The sequence below is a fragment of the Cervus elaphus genome, chromosome 21, assembly GCF_910594005.1.
Source record: "Cervus elaphus chromosome 21, mCerEla1.1, whole genome shotgun sequence".
In the NCBI taxonomy this organism is placed as follows: Eukaryota; Metazoa; Chordata; class Mammalia; order Artiodactyla; family Cervidae; genus Cervus; species Cervus elaphus.
The window spans coordinates 40,721,399-40,746,214 of NC_057835.1; the positions used below are offsets into that span (position 1 = coordinate 40,721,399).

The 24,816-nt window shown below is 39.7% G+C and overlaps 1 protein-coding gene across 3 annotated transcripts; it reads left to right on the forward strand.

Annotated features, from left to right (window-relative positions):
- The first annotated feature begins 207 nt into the window (after positions 1-207).
- GDAP1 (ganglioside induced differentiation associated protein 1) lies at positions 208-18,640 on the forward strand. 3 transcript variants are annotated; one of them, XM_043880497.1, is made up of 6 exons: positions 208-466; positions 1,146-1,338; positions 9,717-9,890; positions 11,119-11,213; positions 13,717-13,831; positions 15,463-18,640. In XM_043880497.1, the coding sequence occupies exons 1-6, from the start codon at positions 350-352 to the stop codon at positions 15,840-15,842; spliced, it is 1,074 nt and encodes a 357-aa protein (XP_043736432.1). In that variant the 5' UTR covers positions 208-349; the 3' UTR covers positions 15,843-18,640. The 3 variants fall into 3 exon arrangements, with proteins under 3 accessions (XP_043736432.1, XP_043736431.1, XP_043736433.1); XM_043880496.1 differs by having other exon boundaries at positions 212-466; positions 15,460-18,640; XM_043880498.1 differs by lacking the exon at positions 208-466 and having other exon boundaries at positions 1,144-1,193; positions 15,460-18,640.
- The last annotated feature ends 6,176 nt before the right edge of the window (positions 18,641-24,816 follow it).

Below are 24,816 nucleotides of genomic sequence, written 5' to 3' on the forward strand. Positions count from 1 at the left end.
CTACTCCATTTACAAAACCCATGAGTAATTTGCAATTGACACGTTTCATTACTCATCTTAAAGAATCAGGAGCTCATATTTTCGATCACTTCCCCTAAAAAACGTCCAATTGCACCTTCCAGGTGACTTCCGCGCGCAGAGACCCCGCCCCGGGTCTTTGCGGACTCGCCCCGCAGCTTTCTCGCCGGCGAAACTACACTTCCCAGTGATCTGTTCGTCCGTCCGCGCGAACGCAACTTTCCCGGCTCCGGTGGCACCCGGAAAAGCCAAAAGGCTCTTTGCAAGGCAGTGTGGCTGGAGGAAGTAAAGGACCGACAGGCGAGGCCCTCCTGCGCTCGCGCACCCCGAAATGGCTCGGAGGCAGGACGAGCAGAGAGGGGGCGCGCCCTTGATGGCGGAAGGCAAGTCGGACGCAGAGGTTAAGCTCATTCTGTACCACTGGACGCATTCCTTCAGCTCTCAAAAGGTAAAGGCCTCGGCCGGGCGGGCGGCGCGGATCGGGTTTCAGCACCTGGACAGCTCCCGCTGGGTGCCGCCCGAGGAAGCCCGCCCACCTAGACCTCCAAGGCCTCAACCCCTGCGGGCGGGTGGCCCTGTGGGGCAGGGGTGCGCCTTCTATGGAGGATCAGGGAGAATCAGTCTGAGATGGAAAGGCCGTGACTCAGGCACTGCCACTCATGAAATGCGACAGAAAACATCACTTTCGGCGTTAGGGCGGGAGGCCTCGTTTCCGGGGCCTTTGGAGAGTGAGGCAGAGGGAAGCGCCTTCCGGCAACCGCCTCATCCAGGGTTCCTTCTTTTACTCTTGGTTGATTCACTCTCTTCAACAAGCCTAGTGTATCTGTTTCAGGTTCTTACTATGGGGAGACACATTATAAGGTTTAGGACACAAAGAAAAGTAGTAGTGATGAAGAGGGTGACCGTGGACTGAATATTGCCAGAATCATTCTCATTACTTATCTTTTCTAACATAAGATTGAGCTGCGAGAATATGTCTCGCTTGTTATTTCCAGGAATAGATTTGAAAGGAGTGTTGAAAATATTAATAACTCAGGGAAGCACAAAAAGGCTGCTTGCTGGTATCCGGGGATGTCATTTAATTAAAAGCCTACCTGCGTTGTGGTAACCAATGTGAACTCTTCCAGGTGCGCTTGGTAATTGCTGAAAAGGCATTGAAGTGCGAGGAACATGATGTAAGTCTGCCCCTGAGTGAGCACAATGAGCCTTGGTTTATGCGTTTGAACTCAACTGGAGAAGTGCCCGTCCTTATCCACGGGGAAAACATTATTTGTGAGGCCACTCAGATCATTGATTATCTTGAACAGACTTTCCTGGATGGTAATGTTAAGGCTATTTGTGATTTCTTGGATTTACTTTCAACACAAATATATGTCTTCCCTCCTTCCTCCCTTCCATCCCTCCTCCCCTCCTTCTCTCCTTCTCTGCTTCCTATTTCCTCCCTTCTTCCCCTCCTTCCTCCCTCCCTTTTGGGTTCATGATGGTGGTTTAGTGCCAACAACCTTTTCCATTTCCATAAGCACACAAATAAAAATGGGTCAATCGCATAATTTGTATAAGCCAGTGTGACTCCTTTGAAATAATTTCATATAAACTACCAATTTTAATGTTGGAATTTCCCTTTTAAATTCATTGCAAGAAACCTTGCAGGTGTATGATTTGTGGTGGTGATTTATTAGCCTTAAAGTCAGATTCATATTATTGACAACCTGTTCTATGTCAGACATTTTGTAATTTTTGTTCTAGTCAGTCTTAAAAACAAAACAAAACACCTGAGATAGGCATGGTAGATTAATTACTCCCATTTTGTACACGAGGAAAGAGAAACAGAGATTGCCAAAGGTAACATAGCTGTTTTATAGCAGAACGGGCTGGAGTGTAAGCCTTTCAAATCCAAACCTTCCTATTACATGGACTGTCTCTCATGGTCATTGGCACTTACACATTGTCTTTGCTTCTTCCCTAATAACAAGCCTTTCAGGTAAACTGTAGCTTCAATATTTGCCCAAGACTACACAGCCGATCACCGACAGAACTGAGAACAGAGCAGAACATTCAGCCTAACAACTCTTCTGAAAAAGGAACTGCATGATAAGATCCAATTACTCTTCATCTGCTACCAGTTATGTGAATGTTAATTAGGCAGGATAAAATCAGAATATAACCCCAAATTACTGGAAGCTGAGAAAGGAAATTTTAAGGCAAAAAAAAAAAAAAAGAAGAAGTCTGAAGTACTTAGAAGATAGGTATAGGACCTAAATAGGGGTGGGGTTTGCCCCAAGGAATTAGATTAGCAATGGCCTGCCCTTATTCTTAATCTAAGTGTTTAGTTCCCTCGGATTTTGATTGGAATTGGCCATCCATCTAAACCAAGGAGTTTAACTTGGTGTAATGAACTTCTTTTCCATCCATCATTATTTGCTAGCCCTTATAAGTCTAAATTCTGGGGACTGTACAGAAAATGGGGGCTAATTGATTTAAGACAAACTTTCTCAATCTTGAGCTTTTTGGAAATGGAGAGGTCTGTTAAATAATAATTTGTATTTCTTGGGAGAAGTGATTATAATAATGTGAATAAGACAAAATAATTGCATAAGAATTTTACTTTAAGTCATCAGAAACTTAAAAAAGATACAGCAAATGGAAATCATATTTAAATATTTTGTTTAGCATCCCTTGAATTACTAGCATTTTCCTCCTCCTCTTCCTTACATTGTTTCTACTCTCAGATGTTCAGTAATGTACAATGTTACTTCACAGTATAGTCATGTTAATGATGATTAAGCTTTATTAAATTTTTCTTTAGGCTCTTTCTTTTTCTTTGACTATTTCATAGCAAAACTGGAATGCATTTTGAGTACTGCTCAAGGTGAATACTAAGTTCTTACTACAGTTTGTTGAATCAGAGGAGAAGGCATTGTGGGCTAAACATTAAGATGAAAATATAGAAACTGAGAATCTAATTCTGGTTGTACTGATAGAGTAAATGGACAATCAAGAATCCTAGCTCTTAGTTGAAACTTGATTTTTCTTTTTGTTCTCTTGGGAACTAGGTAACATAGTTTTATCAGTTGCAGAGATAAAGCAATCCAAACAACTCTTATTTCACTCTTTGCTGTTTCCCAAGGAGAAGAGTCATTCAGTTGAGAAGGGTTAAACAAAGGTTAAGATTAAGGGAACTGAAACCTATAGTAGATATGAAGGCAGTAAGAAAACAATTACTTTATATAAATGAAGGCTACTCGAGTTTCTAGATGAAGTTTATCTAAAATAAAAAACATGTAAACATTATCACAATGATCATTAACATAATTTATATTTATTATTAAGAATTCATGGAGGTTAGGAAAAGTGCCAGACAAGAGAGACAAATGTTATTCATTGATAACATGTTATTTAACGTGTATTCCATTGACCAGCAGCATTGGTATCACCTAGGAGCCTGTTAGCTACTGCAAGTCTCTTGAATCAGAATCTGTATTTTAATAAGATTCCCAAGTGACTCATATATACATAGAAGTTTGAGAAGCAGTACTACAAATTATTTTGCATTAAGTAATTGCTTAAGCTTTAAGCAGTGCTGTTTAAGCTTTAAACTACTTCTTTAAGTATGGCAGAGTTCTAGAATGTGTTGTCAAAAATTAAAAACAATATTTTGGAGTATCTTGATTAAAAGGAATCAGCGTAAGTTTTACATTACTGGAGAATGTCTCTAACACTTTAAAAAGTGGATCTGTTGTGTGCTGGGCATAGTTCTTGGTATAGTGTTTCTTGATTTAAGTAGAGCATTTCAAATTATGTCATGTGATAACCCTGTGGAATGAAGGAGCACCTATGGCTAGATAAGAATAATGCATATTTTCTGATGAATAAACCATCATTCTGAAGAATATTCATTTATAAATTTCTTATACCATGTTGCTTATTTAGCTATATTCTCTTTCACTTATCCTATGATAATTCTATCACACTTTAATTATTTCATTTACTGGCAGACCCTGTATGCACTGTGAAGAACAGAGACAGTGTCTGTTTCATTAACAACTATATTTCCAGTGCCTCGTATGGTGAATGGTCTCTAATGGGAGCTTAATAAATACTTTGAATGATTAAAATGAATGAAATATTGAAAATAGATATCAACCTGGACAGGGATCTCTACTGGTATTCTTTTAGGCTTCTGTTCTCTGATTTGAGTCTAACAATTCCATAAATGATTGGAATAAAGGCATAGAAGAAATACTGTTACACTTGTGGATGTGTAAACTGCAATAGTTAAAATGATGAGTAGCTTATGAAATGCTTCGCATGGAACAATAACTAAGATAAAGTTTAACAAGGCTAAAAGTAGTATATGAATTTTGTTTGAAAAAATCAGCTTCGTTAATGAAGGATGGGAGCCCTGGTTTGCTAATAAGTTACCAAAAACAGCCAACAATGAAATAAAAGACAAGTGTGATCTTGAGTTGTTTCAGAAGTGTAGGTTCTATCCAGAGCACGGCTAATTGTGACCTACTACATTTGAACTCGATGGAACATGCAGCATTTTGGTCAATTATGGATGGAACTTTGAGGAAAGTTGACAAATTAGAATGATAATACATGAATGAATTTCATGAGGTGTGTAGTTGCCCATGGTTGGAATGAGAGGCTTTAAGTGTATCCATTCATCTCCAGAACAGAGTGTAGTAGTCACCAGGCGTCACTTTTGCTGTTATTTGCTATCTTTCATTAGTCTACCAACTGAGACTGTACTAAAAATGATGGCTTGCTGGCCTGTACACTTTTCTCAACCTTTCTGTGTAATCAGTATTTACATATTTACATCCTTATGCTTTTGGTATATTGTCATCTCTTTTAGTGAACTTTAACATGGCCACTAGATAATAAAAAAAAAAGATGAGCATTAAGTAAGTACAAAATACTAGAATATATACTATTTATTATTGTCAAATAACTCACTGGTAACCTGGAATCAAGGGTGTCATATGGTAAATATTGAATTTGGGTAACTTAATATGTTATATAACAGCTCTCTGAAGATCATGTCTCATGTCTTATGTCCATATATGTCATTTTGAATATTCTTAGGAAAAGAATTTGGTTTGGAAAGAATCCAAGTATCCTGGTAAAGGATCTCATATTAAGACCAATTAGGAAATGTAAATTTATTTTATAAATACAGTTTTATCAATAGAAAATTAATTCAGATTTTAAAAATAATATTAATTCTGAAATTATTGTTACTTTAAATAATATAGTTATTTATGTAAAGGAATTTCCAATTATTGTTAAGGTCATAGAAAAAATAATTTTATGTCTGTTAATAAAAGGCTCTCATATATAATTGAGTAACATTACGTACTTTTTAGCACATCTACTGAAATTGCAAATTAGCTCAAAGTGTGTAACTGAATGCAGAGAAAATATGGTATATGGTAAGGAAAAGAAAAGGAGTCTTTAAAACTCCTGATTATACCAATAAAAGTGGTTTTAAAAAGTAATTAAAAAAACTTTCTGTGATTTGTTCAATTTTAGTGGATGCTAGGCTCCTCTGTCCATGGGATTCTCCAGGCAAGAATACTGGAGTGGGTTCCATGCTCTCCTCCAGGGGATCTTCCCGACCCAGGGATCAAACTTGCATTTCCTATGTCGCCTGCAATTGGCAGGCGGGTTCTTTACCGCTAGTGCCACCTGGGAAGCTAAACTCTTGATTGTTTGCTCTTGGAGAAACTGAATGTAATTTTTTTAAAAGATCGCGCAGGGCCATTCTTAGTCTACTTAGCAATACAGGGACTTGAGGATATATGGAGCTGATGTCCCCATTAAATGGATTGCAATATGATTTTATCCTTTCTTTCTGATTTCAAATTTTGTGCTTTTGTTTTCTCTCCTTATTTATCGCATCTTTCTGCTTTGTGTCTATCTGCTTGTTTCTAATTTGCTGCCTAAATTTAGCCTTGCCTTTGTCCCTACTCGGTGCTTCTACAAAATCAGGTCTTATGCTAATGTATTTATTTGTTTCTGTTAATTCTTCCAGCTTAGTCACTAATCCTGGCTTCCACTACTGCAACCCTCCTCCCCAGTGCTGGAAACTTCCTTTATTGCCTTTTCTTTAAAACCCTCTGACTCTCTCTCCTGCCTCTGTAACCCTTCTATTGTTTTCTCACTCCTGACCGAGGTAGAATACCCAGAATAGATTTTCTGAGTATCATAACAAAAGTGCTTTACAAAAGGACTGGAAAATAAAAGAAAATGAGAATGAGAGGGAAGATTATCTGTATCAGTCAAAGGAAATTCCCAATTGTCTTTTGAAAAAAACAGGCAGCTGTCTGTTGCTGATTTGTTGCGGGTGACAGGAAGATGCTGGTAGAACATCGTCATGTGGACAGGGTGTCCTTGAAGAGAGAAAGTGAACTTGGAAAAGAACGTGGGTTCAGCGGGTATCTGAGCCTCTGTCTGACAAAGTTGTCTTAGGAGATAGTTTATATAGTTCATGGTGCACTGGTAGAAGATTATTTTCAGTCGTTCAAACATTTGGATGCAGACTTGGCCAGATGGACCTTTCCCAGAAAGCAATTAGACATTATTTTTCCTGCTCTCATTCTTTTTCCAGGAAGGAAGTGGTATGCTTTTCTGAAGTCAAGCCCCCAGCCTGGCCTCACAAAGCAGCCAGAGCCAGTAGCCATAAATTTAACAACCTGGGAAGCATTTTAAAATGCTGCATCATTTATGGTTATTAACTTGTGGTTCTTGAGCCCCCCAGAGCAGTGGTTCTTAAACTTTTAGGTTTCAAGGCCCCTTTGTTTTGGAAGTTAATGAGGACATTTGAGAGAGATTTTGTTTATGTGGGCTCTCTATCAATACTTATCAAATTAGAAATTAAAATTGAGAAAAGTTTAAAATACAAGAACATACAAGCCTCATATCCTGTTAACTGTCAGAGTGAGGGAGTTTTTACACATTGTGTAACCTCTGGAAAATACCATTGTACACTTAAGAGAGATTAAGAATGAAAGAGCAAGGAACATCTTAGTATTACTATAAAAAAAGCTTTGATTTGTAGACCCTCTGAGGGTGTCTTCAGGAAGCCCAGGGATTTTCAGACCATACTTTGTGAACTGTTACCCCTAGTGGTCTGTGAACAAAATTCAGGAGATTTACTATCTTAGAGGAGAAAAAAATTACGTCTTTGTTTTTCACTAATTTCCAAAAGAAATGGATCATTTCTAGTGTAGGCAGAATTCAAAGCAGTATCAGAAGTGCCTATGATTTTGTTCATATGTTCACAAGACTGTGATGTGTTAATAGCATTATTGTTATTGCAGATGTCTTAAAATATCACTTATGCCCCTCACTACATTGAAATTATTATAGTTATTAGATTTGCTGCTAGATCTTGTTAATGTGTTAATAAAAGACACCCATATTACTATGTTATCATTTAAATTTACTCTGATGACATACTTTAATACAATCAATTTTCTTTGCAATCCTATGTATTTTATGCATTTAAGAACATTATTTTGAGAAGAGGTCAGTGGCAAACAAAAAGTTAAGAACTCTTCAGACTTTCAAACACCTTAGAAAGCCTCCAGTCTGTTATTCTCATGGGAATGTCTACTGTACGTTACTGGGGGTACTGGTGACATTCTGAGATCCTGAAATGTCAGTAAGGAAGTATGATCTAGTTGGGCAAACCCACAGTTGATGAGCAGTTTGCAGCTGACATGTGATCCTTGGTCATTCTAATGCAGACCTCAGAATTGGAGTTGCTAACAGGCAATTAGACACTTGACCACTGAGGAGTAATCCATCTTCTTTTTTTCTTAGAGAGTCAGAAATAGCCTATTGGCTTAAAAGCTTGTTCTTGGTCTGGCATGATGAGATCTTGCCTGAAATGCTCTGCAACCAATTCTGAATTGTTAATGCTTATGAATGAGTGTGGGATGCTCAGAAGGATTCTAAATTAAATTAATAACCCAAACTAAATAAGTGAATAAGCAAAAAGGAATGTATAGAGTAGAGGCTGTTCTTTTCAACTGTTGGATTAATAAGTTTTTTGGCACTTTTTTAGAGGCAGTTTGAGAGTTAAAAGTGGGAATTGGTTCTGCAGGAACTTAGCCCTGGCCTCTGGATCACGTGGTTTATTTTTCTTGGATAGTCTCTGAAAAGTATACCCTTCGAAGATGTTATGATGATGTAATACAACAGAGCACTGCATTAGGAGTTCATGACTTTGGTTCTTGTTCTGCCTCTAATTAGCTGTGGGCTCTTGGGAGAATGTCTCAGCCTCTATATGATAGTGTCATCATTAACTGCTCCAGAGCTGCTCCTGCTCAAGTATTCCTATAGCTAGCAATTTGGGGCAGAGAAGGCAATGGCACCCCACTCCAGTACTCTTGCCTGGAAAATCCCATGGACAGAGGAGCCTGGTGGGCTATAGTCCATGGGGTCGCTAAGATTCGGACACGACTGAAGCGACTTAGCAGCAGTAGCAGCAGCAGCAATTTGGGGATATATTCATTAATTCATTTATTAATTGAAATTTATTGAACACCCGCTGTCAGCCAAACATTATATTAGGCAATTGGGGATTCAACAAAGAATAGTATATGATCCCTGCCGTTAGGAGTCTATAATCTAGAGTTTAACCAACAAATGAAGATTTATGTGAAACCCACTTTCTAGAGATAAAATACCAGAATTTCCCGGTGAATTCCATGAAGACTAGCCATTCACATTCACATAGCATCAACAGGATCACTCTTTAAAAAAAAAAATATTTTAAATTGGAGGATAATTGCTTTACACTATTGTGTTGGTTTCTGCCATATACATCAACAGGATCACTCTTGGTCTTTACTGGAACCTCGGAAGGTGTGGGCCCTCATCATCTTTCCATGATGAGCCTTGATTCACTTAACCAACATTTACCAATGGCCTAAAATGAGACCTTGGTTTGAGTCCTGGGTTGGGAAGTTCCCCTGGAGAAGGGATAGGCTACCCACTCCAGTATTCTTGGGCTTCCCTGGTGGCTCAGACAATAAAGAATCCACCTGCAATGTGGGACACCTGGGTTCGATCCCTGGGTTGGGAAGATTCCCTGGAGAAGGAAATGGCTATCCACTCCAGTATTCTGGCCTGGAAAATCCCCATGGACAGAGTAGCCTGGTGGGTTACAGTCCATGGGGTCGCAAAGAGTTGGACATAACTGAGTGACTAAGCACACATGAAATGTATGAGACACTATGCTGGACTCCAGATCACGTTCTTTGCCCTGAAGGAGTTCATGGGGCAAAAAGATACAATAACTAATTAAGGTGATAAGGGTTATAATGGAGTTTATACCAACTACTTTTTGTGTACAGAGGAAGGCACACTTGATCTAGTCAGATGTTAGTAGTTGTGGGAGGTTGGAGAAGATTTCACAGAAGAGTTGGCATGAAAATCTGGACTTTGAAAACAGTGATTTGTGAGTTGGAGAAGTCTGATTATGGTTTGGAATCTGGTCTAGGACATCAGTTCAAGTTTTGAATGTTGAGGCTGGGAAAATGTCATCCATTATCTCCCTTCATATAATATTGAAAATGTTAATGATGAGGGGGCTTGTATTTTTGTTTTTTGCTTCTGGATGTAATGTCTCATTTGTAACTTTTTCTTCAATGTTTGTGTGTGTGTTTGTATGTATATTTTAGAAAAAACACCCAGATTAATGCCTGATAAAGGAAGCATGTATTACCCACGGGTCCAGCATTATCGAGAACTACTTGACTCTTTGCCCATGGATGCCTATACACACGGCTGCATTTTACATCCTGAGCTAACCGTGGACTCCATGATCCCAGCTTATGCAACAACAAGGATTCGCAGTATGTAGAAATCTTAAAGACCTGCAATTCTGCCTCACGTTTCTTTTCATTCATTTTTGACACCCAGCACATCTCAGGAAGACGTGAGGGCGGGATTGTTGCGTTTGCTTCGTGGACATGCATGTTACACATCGATCCATGTACCAGGCAGATTAATCTGTGCTTCACCTGTTTGGCTGGACATTTATTGTCTTCAGGATCTGATTTTCCAGCTCTTGGCCTTGAGGACCAGGCGTAGATAAAACTCAGAAGAGTGGCCTGTGGAAGAGTAAAGAACGTAACGTGTTTGCAGGGACAGACAGATTAGGAATCAGAAAAGCTGGGGTCTGCAGGCAGTTATGCGCAATGGAGTTCACATTTCTGGTCCTTTAGTTTTGTTTCATTATGTGAAGGAGGTCTCATCATTACTCTGCCTCTAAATTCAGTGACTGGCGATCCCCTGAGGTTGAGCTGTGACCAGGAGCTTTCTCTTTCCTCCCGTCCTGAGGGTAGGGATGGGTCAGTGTATGGGATGAGGAGCAGGAGGTGTGCTCCATGGTCCAGGGGTGGGGAGGGTAGGGGCCGTGGTCAGACTGAGGAGTGACGAGGAACACTCACACTCAGATCTCCGATTCCACCAAGCCCTTCTTTCCATGACATCATACCTCGTTTTTTAGGGTTCTCTTACTTAGGCTGTTTTCCTTTCTTTTTGATACCCTGCTCCTCAGTCCTCTCCTGTCCCCAGCTCTCCCTCCCTCCATCTTCCTCGTCTCCTGGCCTGTCACCTTCCTCTGGTTCCTCCTCCTTCTCCTCATAAATACCCATCATATGATTTGAAGCAAGTATTCTGACCATAGTTCTGTCATCCAGAATAAATATTTCTCTAAATAATGCTTTTTCCTTCCCTTCACAAAAAAAGTTTTATTACGGAAGACTTGAAAGTTACTGAAAAGTAGGACAGCTATTGTGCACTTAGCACTCACGGTGTGCTGGACTTTGCTCTAAGCACTTTCCAAGGTGCCTCTTATTTCATCCTCAACCTGCGTGGCCGATAACATAGCTCCAATTTAAAGGTGAGGAAACTGAGGCACAGAGAGGGGGAAGTCTGGGGCTGAGAGAGGGCGTGCCCCCCCCCCCCCCGCCCCGCCCAGCGCTTAATGCTCTTACCATCAAGTTTCCCTACTTCTCCTTGTTTCTTACATGGAAGGGAGAAAATAATTTTCTTTTTCAAAACTGATTTCATCATCAGGCCAAATTGGTAACACGGAGTCTGAACTGAAAAAGCTTGCTGAAGAAAACCCAGATTTACAAGAGGCGTACATTGCAAAACAGAAGCGACTTAAAGTAAGTAAACCAGGCTGTCCTCAATTGACATCTGCTATTTGTGTTAAATGGTCCACTTTTTGTAAAGTATTGCTATTTCTTAGAATATCTTCTATTAAATATCACAGATCATCAGTGCACATGTTACCTTTGGCTCATGCTCTGCTTTTAGAAAGAATTTTTCTTTATTAGATTTGATATTCAGACCTAATGACAGTTGCTTGAAGAGCAGATATTGCTCATGCTGGTTGCCAAGGCAAGTAATAAAATGTGAAAGCAGATTAATAAAATATCATAGGAATCTGTCATTTCAGGTGTTTTGCACTTTGAGTCAGCTGGACCTCTGTTTATGACTTTTTTATATCAATAAAGCAATCAGCGAATTTTTTTTTTAACACTGTATATCTTCCCCTCACACCTTTCATTTTTTTCCTTTTTACCTTTTGATCACCTTCACCCATTTCTCCTACCTCTTACCTCCTGCCTCTGGCAACCACTGGTTTATTCTCTGCATCTATGAGCTTAGTTGTTTGTTTGTTTTTAGAGTCCACAAATAAGAGAGATAATATGGTATTTGTCTTTCTCTGTCTGATTTATTTCACTTAGCATAATTCTGTCAAGGTTTAACTACATTATTGTAAATGGCAAAATTTTCATTTTTTTTTATAGCTGGAAAATATGCTATTCTATATATACACATCACAATTTTTTAAAATCCATTCATCTGTTGATGAACACTTAAGTTGTTTTGCCTATTGTAAATAATACTGCAAGGAACATAGGAGTGCAGGTATCTTTCAAATTAATTAAAAAATTTGAAATTGGAGGATAAGCTTTACAATGTTGTGTTGGTTTCTGCCATACAACAACGTGAATCAACCATGAGTATACACATATCCCCTCCATCCTGAACCTCCCTCCCACCCCCAACCCCATTTCACCCTCTAGGTTGTTAGGGAGCACTGGTTGGGCCGCCTGTGTTATGCAGTAGCTTCCCATTAGCTATCTGTTTTACATATGATAATGTTTCACTGCTACTCTCTCAATTCATCCCATCCTCTCCTCACCTGCTGTGTCCACAAACCTGTTTTCTGTGTCTGTGTCTCTATTCCTGCCCTGGAAATAGGTTCATCAGTACCATTTTTCTAGAATCCAGATATATGCATTATTAAGAATTTATGTTTTTGTTTTTCTTTAGCTAAATACCCAGAAGTAGAATTGCTGGATTGTATATTAGTTCTATTTTTAATTTTTTGAGGAACCTCTACACTATTTTCCATCATGGCTGTACCAGTTTACATTCCCACCAATAGAACACAAAGGTTCCCTTTTCTTCACATCCTTGTCAACACTTAAAGTTTTTGTCTTTTTGATAATAGCCATTCTAACAGGTGAGGTAGTATCTTACTGTGGTTTTGATTTGTTTTTCCTGATGATCAGAAATGTTGAGCATCTTTTCATGTGCCTCTGCATACCTTTGGAAAAATGTCTATCTAGATCTTCTGCCCATTTTTAAATTGAATTGTTTACTTGCTATTGAGTTATGTGTGTGTGCATGCATGTTTAGTCATGGCCAGCTCTTTGCAACCCCATGGATTATAACCCATCAGGCTTCTCTGTCTGTGGGATTTCCCAGGCAAGGATAAGGGGGTCAGTTGCCATTTCCTACTCCAGGGGATCTTCCCATCCCAGGGATCGAACCTGGGTCTCCTGCACTACAGGCAGATTCTTTACCAACTGAGCCACCAGGGAAGTCACACATCTCTGACCCCTCAGTTATTCATTCGTTGAAGACTGCTGAATTTCCATTCTTAAACTTCCTTTGTGGTCTAGGGGCTGACTCTGTGCTCCCAATGTAGGGGACATGGGTTCGATCCCTGGTTGGGGAAGATCCCATGTGCCACATGACATGGCCAACAAAGCAAAACAAAATCAACACAACCATCTTCAGGACTTCTCTGGCTCTCCAGCGACTGAGACTCTGCATTGCCAGTGTAGAGGCTAGGAGCTCCATCCCTGCTTGGGGAACTGAGATCCCACATGCTGCTAGGTGTGGCCAAAAGATTAAAAAAAAAAACTTTAAAAATTCCATTCTTGAATTGGGCATAAAAGGAATCTCTCTTTTTAAAAACTTTTTATTTTGTACTGGGGTAAAGCTGATTAACAAACAATGTTGTGGTAGTTTCAGGTGAATAGCAGAGGGACTCAGCATATATATGCATGCATCGATTCCCCCCCAAACTCCCCTCCCAGTGAAAGGAGTCTCTTCGTGCCCCTCATATTCTTTGTCCTCTCTGATCCTTCGGTCCCACAGGAGTTGCCAGTGGACAGTGAGTCTGGCCCCGGGGATAATTTCACAGCCAGGGCATTTTCCCTCAGGTTTGCTTTTTGCTTTAGTTATTCTGTTCCTTCTCATTGTCTAGAATAAACAGACTCCCACTGTGTAAAAACTTATATCTTCTCTGCTCTACACTGATTATTTTTACAGGCATAAATAACCTACTTAGTTATTTTTGTTAATTAGTCAAAGCTCCTTGACCATGACAATGTCAAATATTTGAAGAAAATTCTTGATGAATTGGAGAAAGTCTTGGATCAGGTTGAAACTGAGTTGCAAAGAAGAAATGAAGAAACCCCAGGTAGGTTCTCGTTTGTGTTCTTTTTGTCTTTTTCTGTATACCAGGGGTATTTATGGGAACATTCTTAGGTTTCAGCCAAAACATTCTGTAACCTATTTTTAACTGTTAGTACTCATGGACAGTTTGAATTATGATAGCAACAATAATACTGAATTCAGCAAAACCCAGGTGTCTAGTTGTAACTCTGCATTTATATGAAATACAGCTAGTGAAGAATTTTTTTTGCACAACTTAAGTTATGGTTGATAGATTCCTAGCTGGCCTGTTTCACAAATTTTAATTACAGTGGTTAGTTTGGAAGTGTTCTACTTGCTAGAACATTCCCTCTAGTTTTTTTCCTTAGGCGGGGGAAAAATTGCAAATTGAAGTAAAGTATAACATGGGTGGGCTTCCCAGGTGGCGCTAGTGGTAAATAACCCAGCTGCCAATACAGAACACATAAGACATGGGTTCAATCCCTGGGTCAGGAAGATCCCTTGGGGGAGGAAATGGCAACCCACTCCAGTATTCTTGCCTGGAGAATCCCATGGACAGAGGAGCCTGGGGCAGGGAGGGGTGGGGGCTACACTCCATAGAGTTGCGAAGAGTTGGACACAACCAAAGTAACTTAGCATAACATGGGAGTCAGCCTGTGTGTGTGTGCAGGCTGGCTGGTGAGCACCCATCTTCTGTACCTGTGAACATGAATTAATGATGAAGCCCAAGTGCAGACACATGGACTGTTTGCCCTATTCTGACTGACCACAAAGTTGAAGACCATGTTACCTGCAACTTGCTTCACAATAGGGATTTTCTTCTGTTTTAAATAAGTAACAATTAACAAAAGCAGCAACTACTGAGTGACATTTTAGACCCAACCTTATAGATTTTCCTCAAGTACACGTGTCATTTTTTTAACCCACGAGAAAATATCTGTTAACTCTGTTGGCTTGGAGGCTTGGTAGTCAGGCTTCGAGCCCAAGTAGCTCTAGCAGCACCTAGGGACCCAGGTGTCTGTTAGATGTCAAGCAAGTGTCCCTTAGCTTTGGGATGGATTTTTTTGATGTGGACCATTTTTAAAGTCTTTATTGAATTTGTTACAATATCGCTTCTGATTTATGTTATGATTTTTTTTTGGCTGAGAGGCATGTGGGTTCATATTTCCCCCACCAGGGATTGAACCTGCACTCCCTGCATTTGAAGGTGAAGTCCTGTAGCTTGGGATGCATTTGCATGCCCCCCCCTTTTTTTAAGCATAGAATTACTTGCTGAATGTGATTGTCAAGAAAATGTACCATGGCCTTCATCTTTTGCTATACTCACCTTGCCCTCAGCACTAAGAGCAGAGATGCTAACCAGTCTGTCTGTACAGTGCGTGCGTGTGTGCTCACTAACTCAGTCCTGTCTCTGTGACTCTGACTCTGTGTGACCCCATGGACTGTAGCCCACCAGGCTCCTTGTCCATGGGATCCTCCAGGCAAGAATACTGGAGTGGGTTGCCATTCCCTCCTCCAGGAGATCTTCCTAATCCAGGGACTGAACCCATGTCTCCTGCATGGGGAGGAGGATTCTTTCCCACTAGCACCACCTGGAAAGCCCTGTCGGTACAGCGCTTGCCCTTAACCCACCGCGTCCCTTTCTCTAATTAGAAGAAGGCCGCCAGCCGTGGCTCTGCGGGGAATCCTTCACCCTGGCGGACGTATCGCTTGCTGTTACACTGCATCGACTGAAGTTCCTGGGGTTTGCGAGGAGAAACTGGGGAAATGGAAAGCGACCCAACTTGGAAACCTATTACGAGCGTGTCTTGAAGAGGAAAACATTTAACAAGGTTTTGGGACATGTCAACAATATATTAATCTCTGCGGTGCTGCCAACTGCATTCCGAGTGGCCAAGAAAAGGGCCCCAAAGGTTCTTGGCACCACCCTTGTGGTTGGTTTGCTTGCAGGAATGGGATATTTTGCTTTTATGCTTTTCAGAAAGAGACTTGGCAGCATGATATTAGCGCTTAGACCCAGACCAAATTACTTCTAGGTGGGTGGGATCTAGTGGTGGCCATTAATCCAGCCATTCAGCTAGACCCTTCTCCACTCTTCCAGGTCCAGGGAAGAATGACCCTGGGCAACTAGTAAAAAACATAATTGACTTTACTCTTTGGCTAGCTTATGTGAGGAAAGGAGGTAATAAAGATATTTTTGTGCGCTGGTAACTCTGACAGGACTTATTTGCAAACCTGAACTAATTCATCCTTAAAACATGCACAAAGTCAAGATAGGTGAATACTGACAGGTAGAGGAGAGACCTTTAACTCAAAATTCCAGTTCAAGTTCTGGGTTATTTGGGGGGAGAGCATTATTATTATGAGCAGACAGTAATGATAACCTATGATCGCCCATAACTCTTCATCTGAGACTATCTGGGTGTGTTGAGTGGTGAATAGTTAGCAGTATTTTCTCCTAGAATTCAGAAATCATCTTTGTTACTCAGCCCAGGTGTTCAGACAGCAGAAGGGCACGGCAGTGCTTCATACTCTCACTGTCAGCTTAGGCTGAAATAAGGGAGGCAGAGGGACAAAGGAGGGGGAAAGGGAGGATGACGTCTATGTAATGATGGCAATGGAATGCAGCCTCCATGTGCCCCCAGTGCATTCATGGCTGCCTGTCCGCTTAGTAAACATTACGTTTGACTACTGTGGCTACAGCCCATGCAGCCTCGTGTAACTGAGGACCTTGGGAAAAGAGGACTGGAGAGTCACTGGGGGGAGTTGGCTGGAGAAAACTCTGGGCTTTAAACTTACAGCACCTCAGCTTAGTGTTAATTTTAAATGCACATAAATCACAGTCATTACTTTAATAAAATTAACTGCTTATCTATTTGGGCAAGAGATACCTACTGGAACATGTCTTGATTAACATTTACATGAAAATCTTAAATGACATTAAAATGTCTTCTTGGTTCCCCAATTTGAAGGTACCTATGAGATGTCACTCCCATGGACTGTTGCAAACAGTCACTGGAAGCCTTGGCCTCTGCAGCCCTTTTGTGCACACAGGTGGCATTTAGGTGAATGTTCTAGGTAGTCACTGACATGGCATGTGGCTGGGGAGGGGATAGTTTGATGATCTGGGAGTGATAAGCAGGCTCATTCTTCATTTGGAGAGGCTGGTGGTATATTAACACAAAAACTGTTGTCTAAGCCTTGCATCTATTTATTGTCTTCAACAGAGCCTTAAAAGGTTACAGGGAGGGAGAAAAAGTCTAGTCTTGGTCCTTGGCAATGAAATACAGGGAGATGAAATAAGTCAGTGGATAATGATTCCACCTATATTCATTCATGTATGTCTTGGCACTGTGGGGGGTGCCTCAATCCATCTGGAAGGGATAATTCCAGTATGTCCCGTGAACAACAATGGGGTTTGTGCTCAGGAAAAATCTTTCCTGGTGACGGCAAGGTGGAGTTTCCCTGGAGTTGGCCAGAAAGACATGGGGAGCAGTGTTGGGTCTGATGGGAAGTATGCGTAGTAAACAGAGCTAAGGTCTCAGCAAGCAGCAAAAGCTTGCTTGGACTGCCTCAGATTGATTGTGCAAATGGCTAAAGAATGTACCGACTTTTTCACTAATAGCAAACAGTCCTACTTACTAAACAATGACTTTGATGGTAAAGTGATTCTATAACTCATGAATCTGTTTCAGAAAATCTTGATGAACTGGATATTCCCTATTGACAAAAAATTAATAAAATGTTCAGTGTAAACTCCATCCAACAAGAATTAACAGACTGGCAGCTTTTATAATGTCTTGATTCTGAGCCGTAGTGCACTTAAGAGTGTTTAAATTTGTTGCTGGGACATTCCAATCCATGTATTCATAAAAGAGCCACAAAGCCGGTCATTCAGTAGTTCAGCATGTTTCAGAGTTCTTTATGTCATCCTACAATAAGCAAGAACTCAGACATGAAGAAATCAAAACTGGATTTTTATAAAAATCTACAAAGGCGAAGGATTGTTGATTAAGAACAAAGATTTAAAGGTCACTGCTGGCTTTGCCTTACAATTTATATTATTACTGATCAGTAGAAAAGTTATTGAAAGTATTTGTGATTTTCAGATTCAGTTTCATTGGAAATAGGCTTCTGTCACATTTAAAGGGGATGCATTTGTGGTGATTTCTTCATGGATGCCCTTAAGTTTATACTTTTAAGATATTTGTTTAGGAGCATAATGACCACTAGGTGTCGCTGTTCGCCCAGTAGTTTGAGATTGGGCTTTCTCTAGGTTCAGCAAGCCTTCTGAATGTTTCAAGGGAAGATAAACATTAATGACCTTAGTTTCTGAGATAAGGGCATCTTCATCAGATCATTCATCTGTAAAAGAGCTTGAGGCACATGTAGTATTGATCTGTAATGCTTGGAAGGGATAACTGTACCACACAATGTCAAGCTAAAGAGCTGAACATATCCTATTAGCAAAATAGGCACTTTTACGTATTTTGTCTTTCATGATCATTGGTAGACTGGCCAGTGTGCTCAATTTAATTTCCAAAATTTGTATAGATACCACAGTTAGAAAAATGCCTGAGGTACTACATTTACGTTGGCTATTTATGTCTTAACACAAATACTACTTTATTGTTATTGCTGTTATATGCCTTTTGGATCCACTTTCCCTAATTGCAGATAGTTGTAAATTGCTTGCTCCATTTTTAGTAACTATTGATATTGACACCAGAGCTGTAGATTTTTTGGTGTTGTTGAATGTAATAGAGATCAAGATACTATTCTGCCTGTAAGATCAATAAAGTTAATTGGAAAATAAACATGTATACTGAAAGTACTAATTTTGTAATCTTTTTAAGAAATCAGATGGTTTTTTTCATTTAATGTCAAAGCATAATGTCATAATTAAAGTACGCAAAGTAAGCAGAAGTCAGTTATTCAAAATATTTAGCTACAGGATGTCATATTTTATTGGTAACATAAAAATTACTGACTTAATTTACTTAAATATAGATAATTTTCTGGTTAAAATGAATGGTGGCTTAAAGAATAACATATTTGATACTGATTATTAAAGGAATTTTTGCAGACAGCCACCTGATAAGGTATGAAGAGAGAAAATGAAAAACGCAAATTTTTTTTTTTTCAAAACAGTTTTGTTACATTTTTGTGTGTTTGTTCAGTCGCTTTTTGTGTCCTACTCTTCGCTACCCTGTGGACTGCAGCCCACCAGGCTCCTCTGTCCATGGAATTTTCCAGGCAAGAATACTGGAATGGGTTGTCATTTCCTTTTCTAGGGAGTCTTCCTGACCCATGGATCAAACCTGCATCTCTTGTGTCTCCTGCATTGGCAGGTGAAGTCTTTACCCGGGAAGTCACATGTTTACTGTCTTTCAAATATAACTCTTTTTATATTTATGTATTCCTTTTATTGAGTCATGGATTATGAATAATTCAAATTACTGTCCATATTTCTAATCTTGGTGAGCTTAGTCATTATTCTAATCATCAAATAGAAGTTGAATGCTACTTTTGTTTTACATTGAACAAAGCCAACTAAATAAGAATCGAATTGACCTCATTTTCCCCAAGTTTGCAGACAAAACAAAATGCAACAATTTTGAATGTCATGGAATGTCAGATGCATATACCACGGTATAGTCTGCTCAGAAAAGAAAAAAACACTATAAGGACAGAAAAACCGAATTAATACAATGAATAAATTAGTATTTAGACATAATCTTCATCTTGTTTGTGCTAAATATTTGGCCTGTTTATACTGTTGTTTTCTACTTAGTCCTACTAGAATGTCTTGATTTTCTAATTTTCCAGATTACCAGTGATTTGCTAAGTCGGGTGTGTGCATGCATACCTGCATGCTAAGTCACTTCAGTCATGTCCGACTCTCTGCGACCCTGTGGAGTGTAACCCGCCAGGCTCCTCTGTCAATAGAACTCTCCAGGCAAGAATACTGCAGTGGGTTGCTAAGTAGGATAGTAGATTCCAAATCAAGTGATGAAGTATAATTTCTAAGAGGGGATAATAGTTTTGTTTTAAATCTTGTATTACATAATGAAAATGAAGAGAGGGAGAGAGGAGAACTCATGTTGTGGGTTAGAAAGGCAGCACACTGATGAAAACAGTATACTGTAGTACTTGTGCCTGAGTTGAGCCCTTGATTTTGTTTTGGAAGATTGACATATGTGTCAGGAGGCCATGGGGTACAGCAGGCTATGAGGTACAAGGCAACAGTACCATGTAGAGTTTGAGACATCTCATGCTTACCATGGGCCTTAATATACTCTGATTCAAGTAAGGTGGCATATCTCATCCATGGCACCTTGTCATAAAACCCCTTTGGGAAGGACAGACCTTTCTTTTGTCTTAAGCCTTTACTTTGAAAAGTGAAAGTAGCTCAGTTGTGTCCGACTCTTTGCGACCTCATGGACTATGCAGTTCATGGAATTCTCCAGGCCAGAATACTGGAGTGGGTAGCCTTTTCCTTCTCCAGGGGATCTTCCCAACGCAGGGATTGAACCTAGGTTTCCCACATTGCAGGCGGATTCTTCACCAGCAGAGCCACAAGGGAAGCCCAAGAATACTGGAGTGGGTAACCTATCCCTTCTCCAGCAGATCTTCCCAACTCAGGAATCGAACCAGGGTCTCCTGCATTGCAGGCGGATTCTTTACCAACTGAGCTATCAGGAAGCCCAAAGCCTTTACTTTATTCATTATTTATATATTGGCTACTTAATTACAATGTATTGTCTTTGAATTCCCTTACTAAGAGAAACCAATAATATTGGTAAAAATATAGAGATGGTAATGCAATGTAGTTCAAAGGGTCAGGTAATTTTTCAGGCATATGGGCAGCATGTATAAGTCTTTGTATTATGAGATTAAGCTGTCCTTTGAATATAAGTTTCTGATATTCAATAAAGCCACACAAACACATCATCAAATATGCATCCTATTAAAAATATAATGAAGATATAATTTCAGAAAATCTATATTTATTAAGTTCAATGCTCAAAAGAAAGTAAAGGTTTGCATTTAGAAAATTAAATCAACTAAAATTTATTAGCACTAAAAGCAGAGGTAGCTATGTTGTAGAAATAGTCACAAATTCTTCTCATTTCTCCATTTATTTCCTTTCAGTCTTCCCTTCAAAAATAGCATCTGCAGAGCATGACTATTAACATAGCTTACCAGAGAGTAACCTACCAGAGATATTAGATGTCAAGTAGTGAATAAAGTCACTGGAGGTCCATTCCGGGCAGAGTGGAGGGTCTCCTGAACACCTTGTTAACCACCCAGGCAGACCATGCCCTAGTGAAAACCCTGAGGTGGACCTGGGCTTTTCAGTCTTGGCACTATTGATGGTGCAGGATGGATCATTCTTGTGTAGACCTTTTGCACATGTTGTAGGCTGTCCAGCACTATCCCTGACCTCTATCCACTGAAGGCCGGTAACTCCCCTTTGCTCCCCTGCTGTGTCAACCAAAACTGTCTTCAGATATTTCCATGTGTCATCTGGGGGGACAGTCACCTCCTGACAAAGACAGCTGCTCTATACCCACCCTGTGTGCGTGTGTGCTAAATCACTTCAGTCATGTCTCTTTGCAACCCTGTGGACCGTAGCCCCCTGGGCTCCTCCAGAGTCCATGGGATTCTCCAAGCAAGACTACTGGAGTGGGTTTCCCTGCCCTCCTTCATGGGATCTTCTTGACCCAGGGATCAAACCCGCGTCTCCTGCGGCTCCTGCATTGCAGGCAGATTCTTTCCCACAGCCACTGGGGAAGCCCCACACCCACCCTGACAAAGTCCAGAACCAAGCCTTGACAAGACCTGCAGGGAAGACAGATTTGGGAGGTTGAGTCCTGTCAAGTTAGAGGTGCTTGGGGAACATCATGGGTTTCCACTTATCCACTATAACAGGAGTCCCCAACCCCCTGGGCCATGGACTTACGGTACTGGTCAGTGGCCTGTTATCAACTGGGCCGTAAAGCAGGAGATCGAGTGGCTGGTGAGCAAGCCAAGTGAAACGTCCTCTCTTTATAGAGCTGCTTCCTATCGCTTGCATTACTGCTTGAGCCCCGCCTCTCAGCAGATTAGCAGCAGCATTAAATTCTCATAGGAGCACAAACCCTACTGTGAACTGCACATGCGAGGGATCCAGGTTATGTGCTCCTTATGAGAATCATCCTAAAACCATCCCCACCCTCTTACCAGCGCTCTGTCCATGGAAAAGTTGTCTTCCATGAAACTGGATCCTGGTGCCTGAAAGTTTGGGGACTGCTGCCCTATAACAAAGCATTAAACTGAACCTATACAATATAAAGGTTATTAGCCAGTAAATGAACTGCCTACTAGAACAAGTCAAAGTCCTTTAAAGGAAACATAGCAGAAAAGATCCAGAGTCTATAATGTATCACTAAAAATGTCCAGTGCACAGAAAGAAAAAAAAATTACCAGACATGCAAAAACCAGGAAAATAAGGCCTATATAGTCAATCAAAAAAAAGTAATTGTAAATAGAAACAGAATGTGATGTGACTCAAATGTTAGATTTAACAGATATTTTAAAGCAACTAAAGACCAGTAAATGTTTAATTCTTTTAATGGAATTAAAGGAGAATAATGGCTCAGTGGTAAAGAATCTGCCTGTAATGCAGGAGATGCAAGTTTGATCCCTGGATTGGGAAGATCCCCTGGAGGATGGCATGGCAACCCAGTCCAGTATTCTTGCCTGGAGAATTCCATGGAATGAGGATTTTGGTGGGCTATAGTCCATAGGGTCTCAAAGAATTGGACATGACTGAAGTGACTGAGCAGACACATACATAGTCTATTTGAGTCAATAGATAAGGAACCATAGTAGAAAAATAAAAAACATAAGAAGGACCAAATGGAAACTCGAAAATACAAAAGTGCTGTAACTGAAGTGAAAAAATTCACTGGATAAGCTTCACGAGAAAATAGAAGATTGTAAAGGAGAGACAAAGGAACAGAATTTCAGGGACAGATGGATAATATCAGCTGGTCTAATATGTGTGTCATTCAAGTCCTAGAAAGAGAAGAAGGTAAGGATGAGGCAGGAAAAATACATAATTAAAATAATGCCAAATTTCCCCAAATTTGATGGAAAGCATTAACTAACAAATCTAAGAAAACGGAACACTATGGAAGATAAATACCAAGAAACCTGCACCTGGACACATCATAGTAGACTGCTTAAAACTAAACATAAAAATAAACTCTTGAAAGCAGTCAGAGGGGGAAAAGGACATATAATATACAAGTGAACAACAATAAGAATGTCTGCCTAGTCTTTATCAGAAACTCTGGAAGTCAGAAGAGAGTAGAAATGTCCTTAAAGTGCAGATGGGGAGAAAATCTTCAGAATTCTATACTCAGAGAAAAATCTCTAAAGAATTGAGTGAAATAAAGATGCTTTCAGATAAATGGAAGCTGAGGAAATTAGAGCTAGCAGGCCTGCAAGATAAAAAGATTTTAAAGGCATTCTTGAGACTGATGAGGGAGTGACATCAGAATGAAAATCTAAATCTACACAAAGGAGGAAAAATACGTGCGAGAAGCAGCGATATATGGATGATATAAAAGATCATTTTTATCACTTCCTAATTTCCTTAAGAGGTAACATCCAAAAATGACAACATCCTAAGGTGGATTTTACAGTATAGGTAGAAGTAAATATATGACAAAAAAGCAAAAAATTTTGGAGTCATGGATAAATGGAATTTATCATTGTAAGGCTATTAGATTTGTGGAGTGTGAAGTATGAAGTGTGAAGAGGGATGTTTCAAGTGTCAAGGAACAAGTGAGAAGTGTGAAGAAGGAAGTGCTGTCAAATGTAATGGGTGAAACTGTACAATTTTGACTCTAACCAGACTATATTAGAATGCATTGTTAGCCCTGAAAGAATAATAAAAATTCATAAAAAGGGCTAATAAGCCAACAGAAGGAATAGAAACAAAATATCAATGAAATGAGAAACAAAATGAAAAAACAAAAGAGAGAAATAGAAAATAAATAGCAAGGTGGTAGACTTAAACACTGGAGCAGGAAATGGCAACTCGCTCCAGTATTCCTGCCTGCGAAATCCTATGGACAGAGGATCCTGGAGGGCTACAGTCCATAGGGTCACAAAAGAATCAGACACATCTGAGTGAGCGCAGCACAGCACAAACTTAAATGCCCTATTGCAATAATTATATTAAATGTAAATGTAGTGTGAAGTACATTAAATGTAATTTCCACTGAAGGTCAAAGACTGTCAGATTAGATAAGAATGAAAGACACAAGCATCTGCATCTATTAAACATACATTTTACATTTAAAGATTATATAACTTGAACATAAAAACACAAAAATCAATATGCCAACCAAATGGCATAAGAAAGATGGTACAGCTATGTTAATTTTAGAAAGAGTAGACTTTAAGACAAAGTATTTTACAAGAGATAAAAGAGACATTCACAAATCAAAAGAGGACCAATTCATTTGGAAGACATAATCATAGATGTATACATCTACTTACAAAGCTTCAAAATTCATGAAGCAAAAATTTGCCAGAACAAATGGAAAATCATGGGAGTGTGGAACACCACTTTCTCAGTTATTAGTAAACAAGTAGACAAAAATTAGATATAGAAGATCTGAGCACACTATCTTGAGCTAATTGACATTTACAAAACATTTTACTCAACTGTGGAATAAACATTCAAGTGCATGTGGAACGTTCATCAAAGTAGACATATACTAAATCATAAAAGAAATCTCAATATATTTACAAAGGTTTGTGTGTTACAGATTGTATTCTGTGATCATAATAGAATTGTATCAGAAATCAATAACTAAAAGATTTAGAAAATGTCCAAACATATGGTCATTAAATAGTACATGTCTAAATAACCCATTTATTGACTATGCCAAAGCCTTCAACTGTGTGGATCACAATAAACTGTGGAAAATTCTGAAAGAGATGGGAATA

Coding starts and splice junctions, on each gene's coding strand:
- GDAP1 (XM_043880496.1), top strand. CDS start 350: ATGGCTCGGAGGCAGGACGAGCAGAGAGGGGGCGCGCCCTTGATGGCG. Junction 467..1,145: donor ATTCCTTCAGCTCTCAAAAG/GTAAAGGCCTCG, acceptor GAACTCTTCCAG/GTGCGCTTGGTAATTGCTGA. Junction 1,339..9,716: donor TGAACAGACTTTCCTGGATG/GTAATGTTAAGG, acceptor TGTATATTTTAG/AAAAAACACCCAGATTAATG.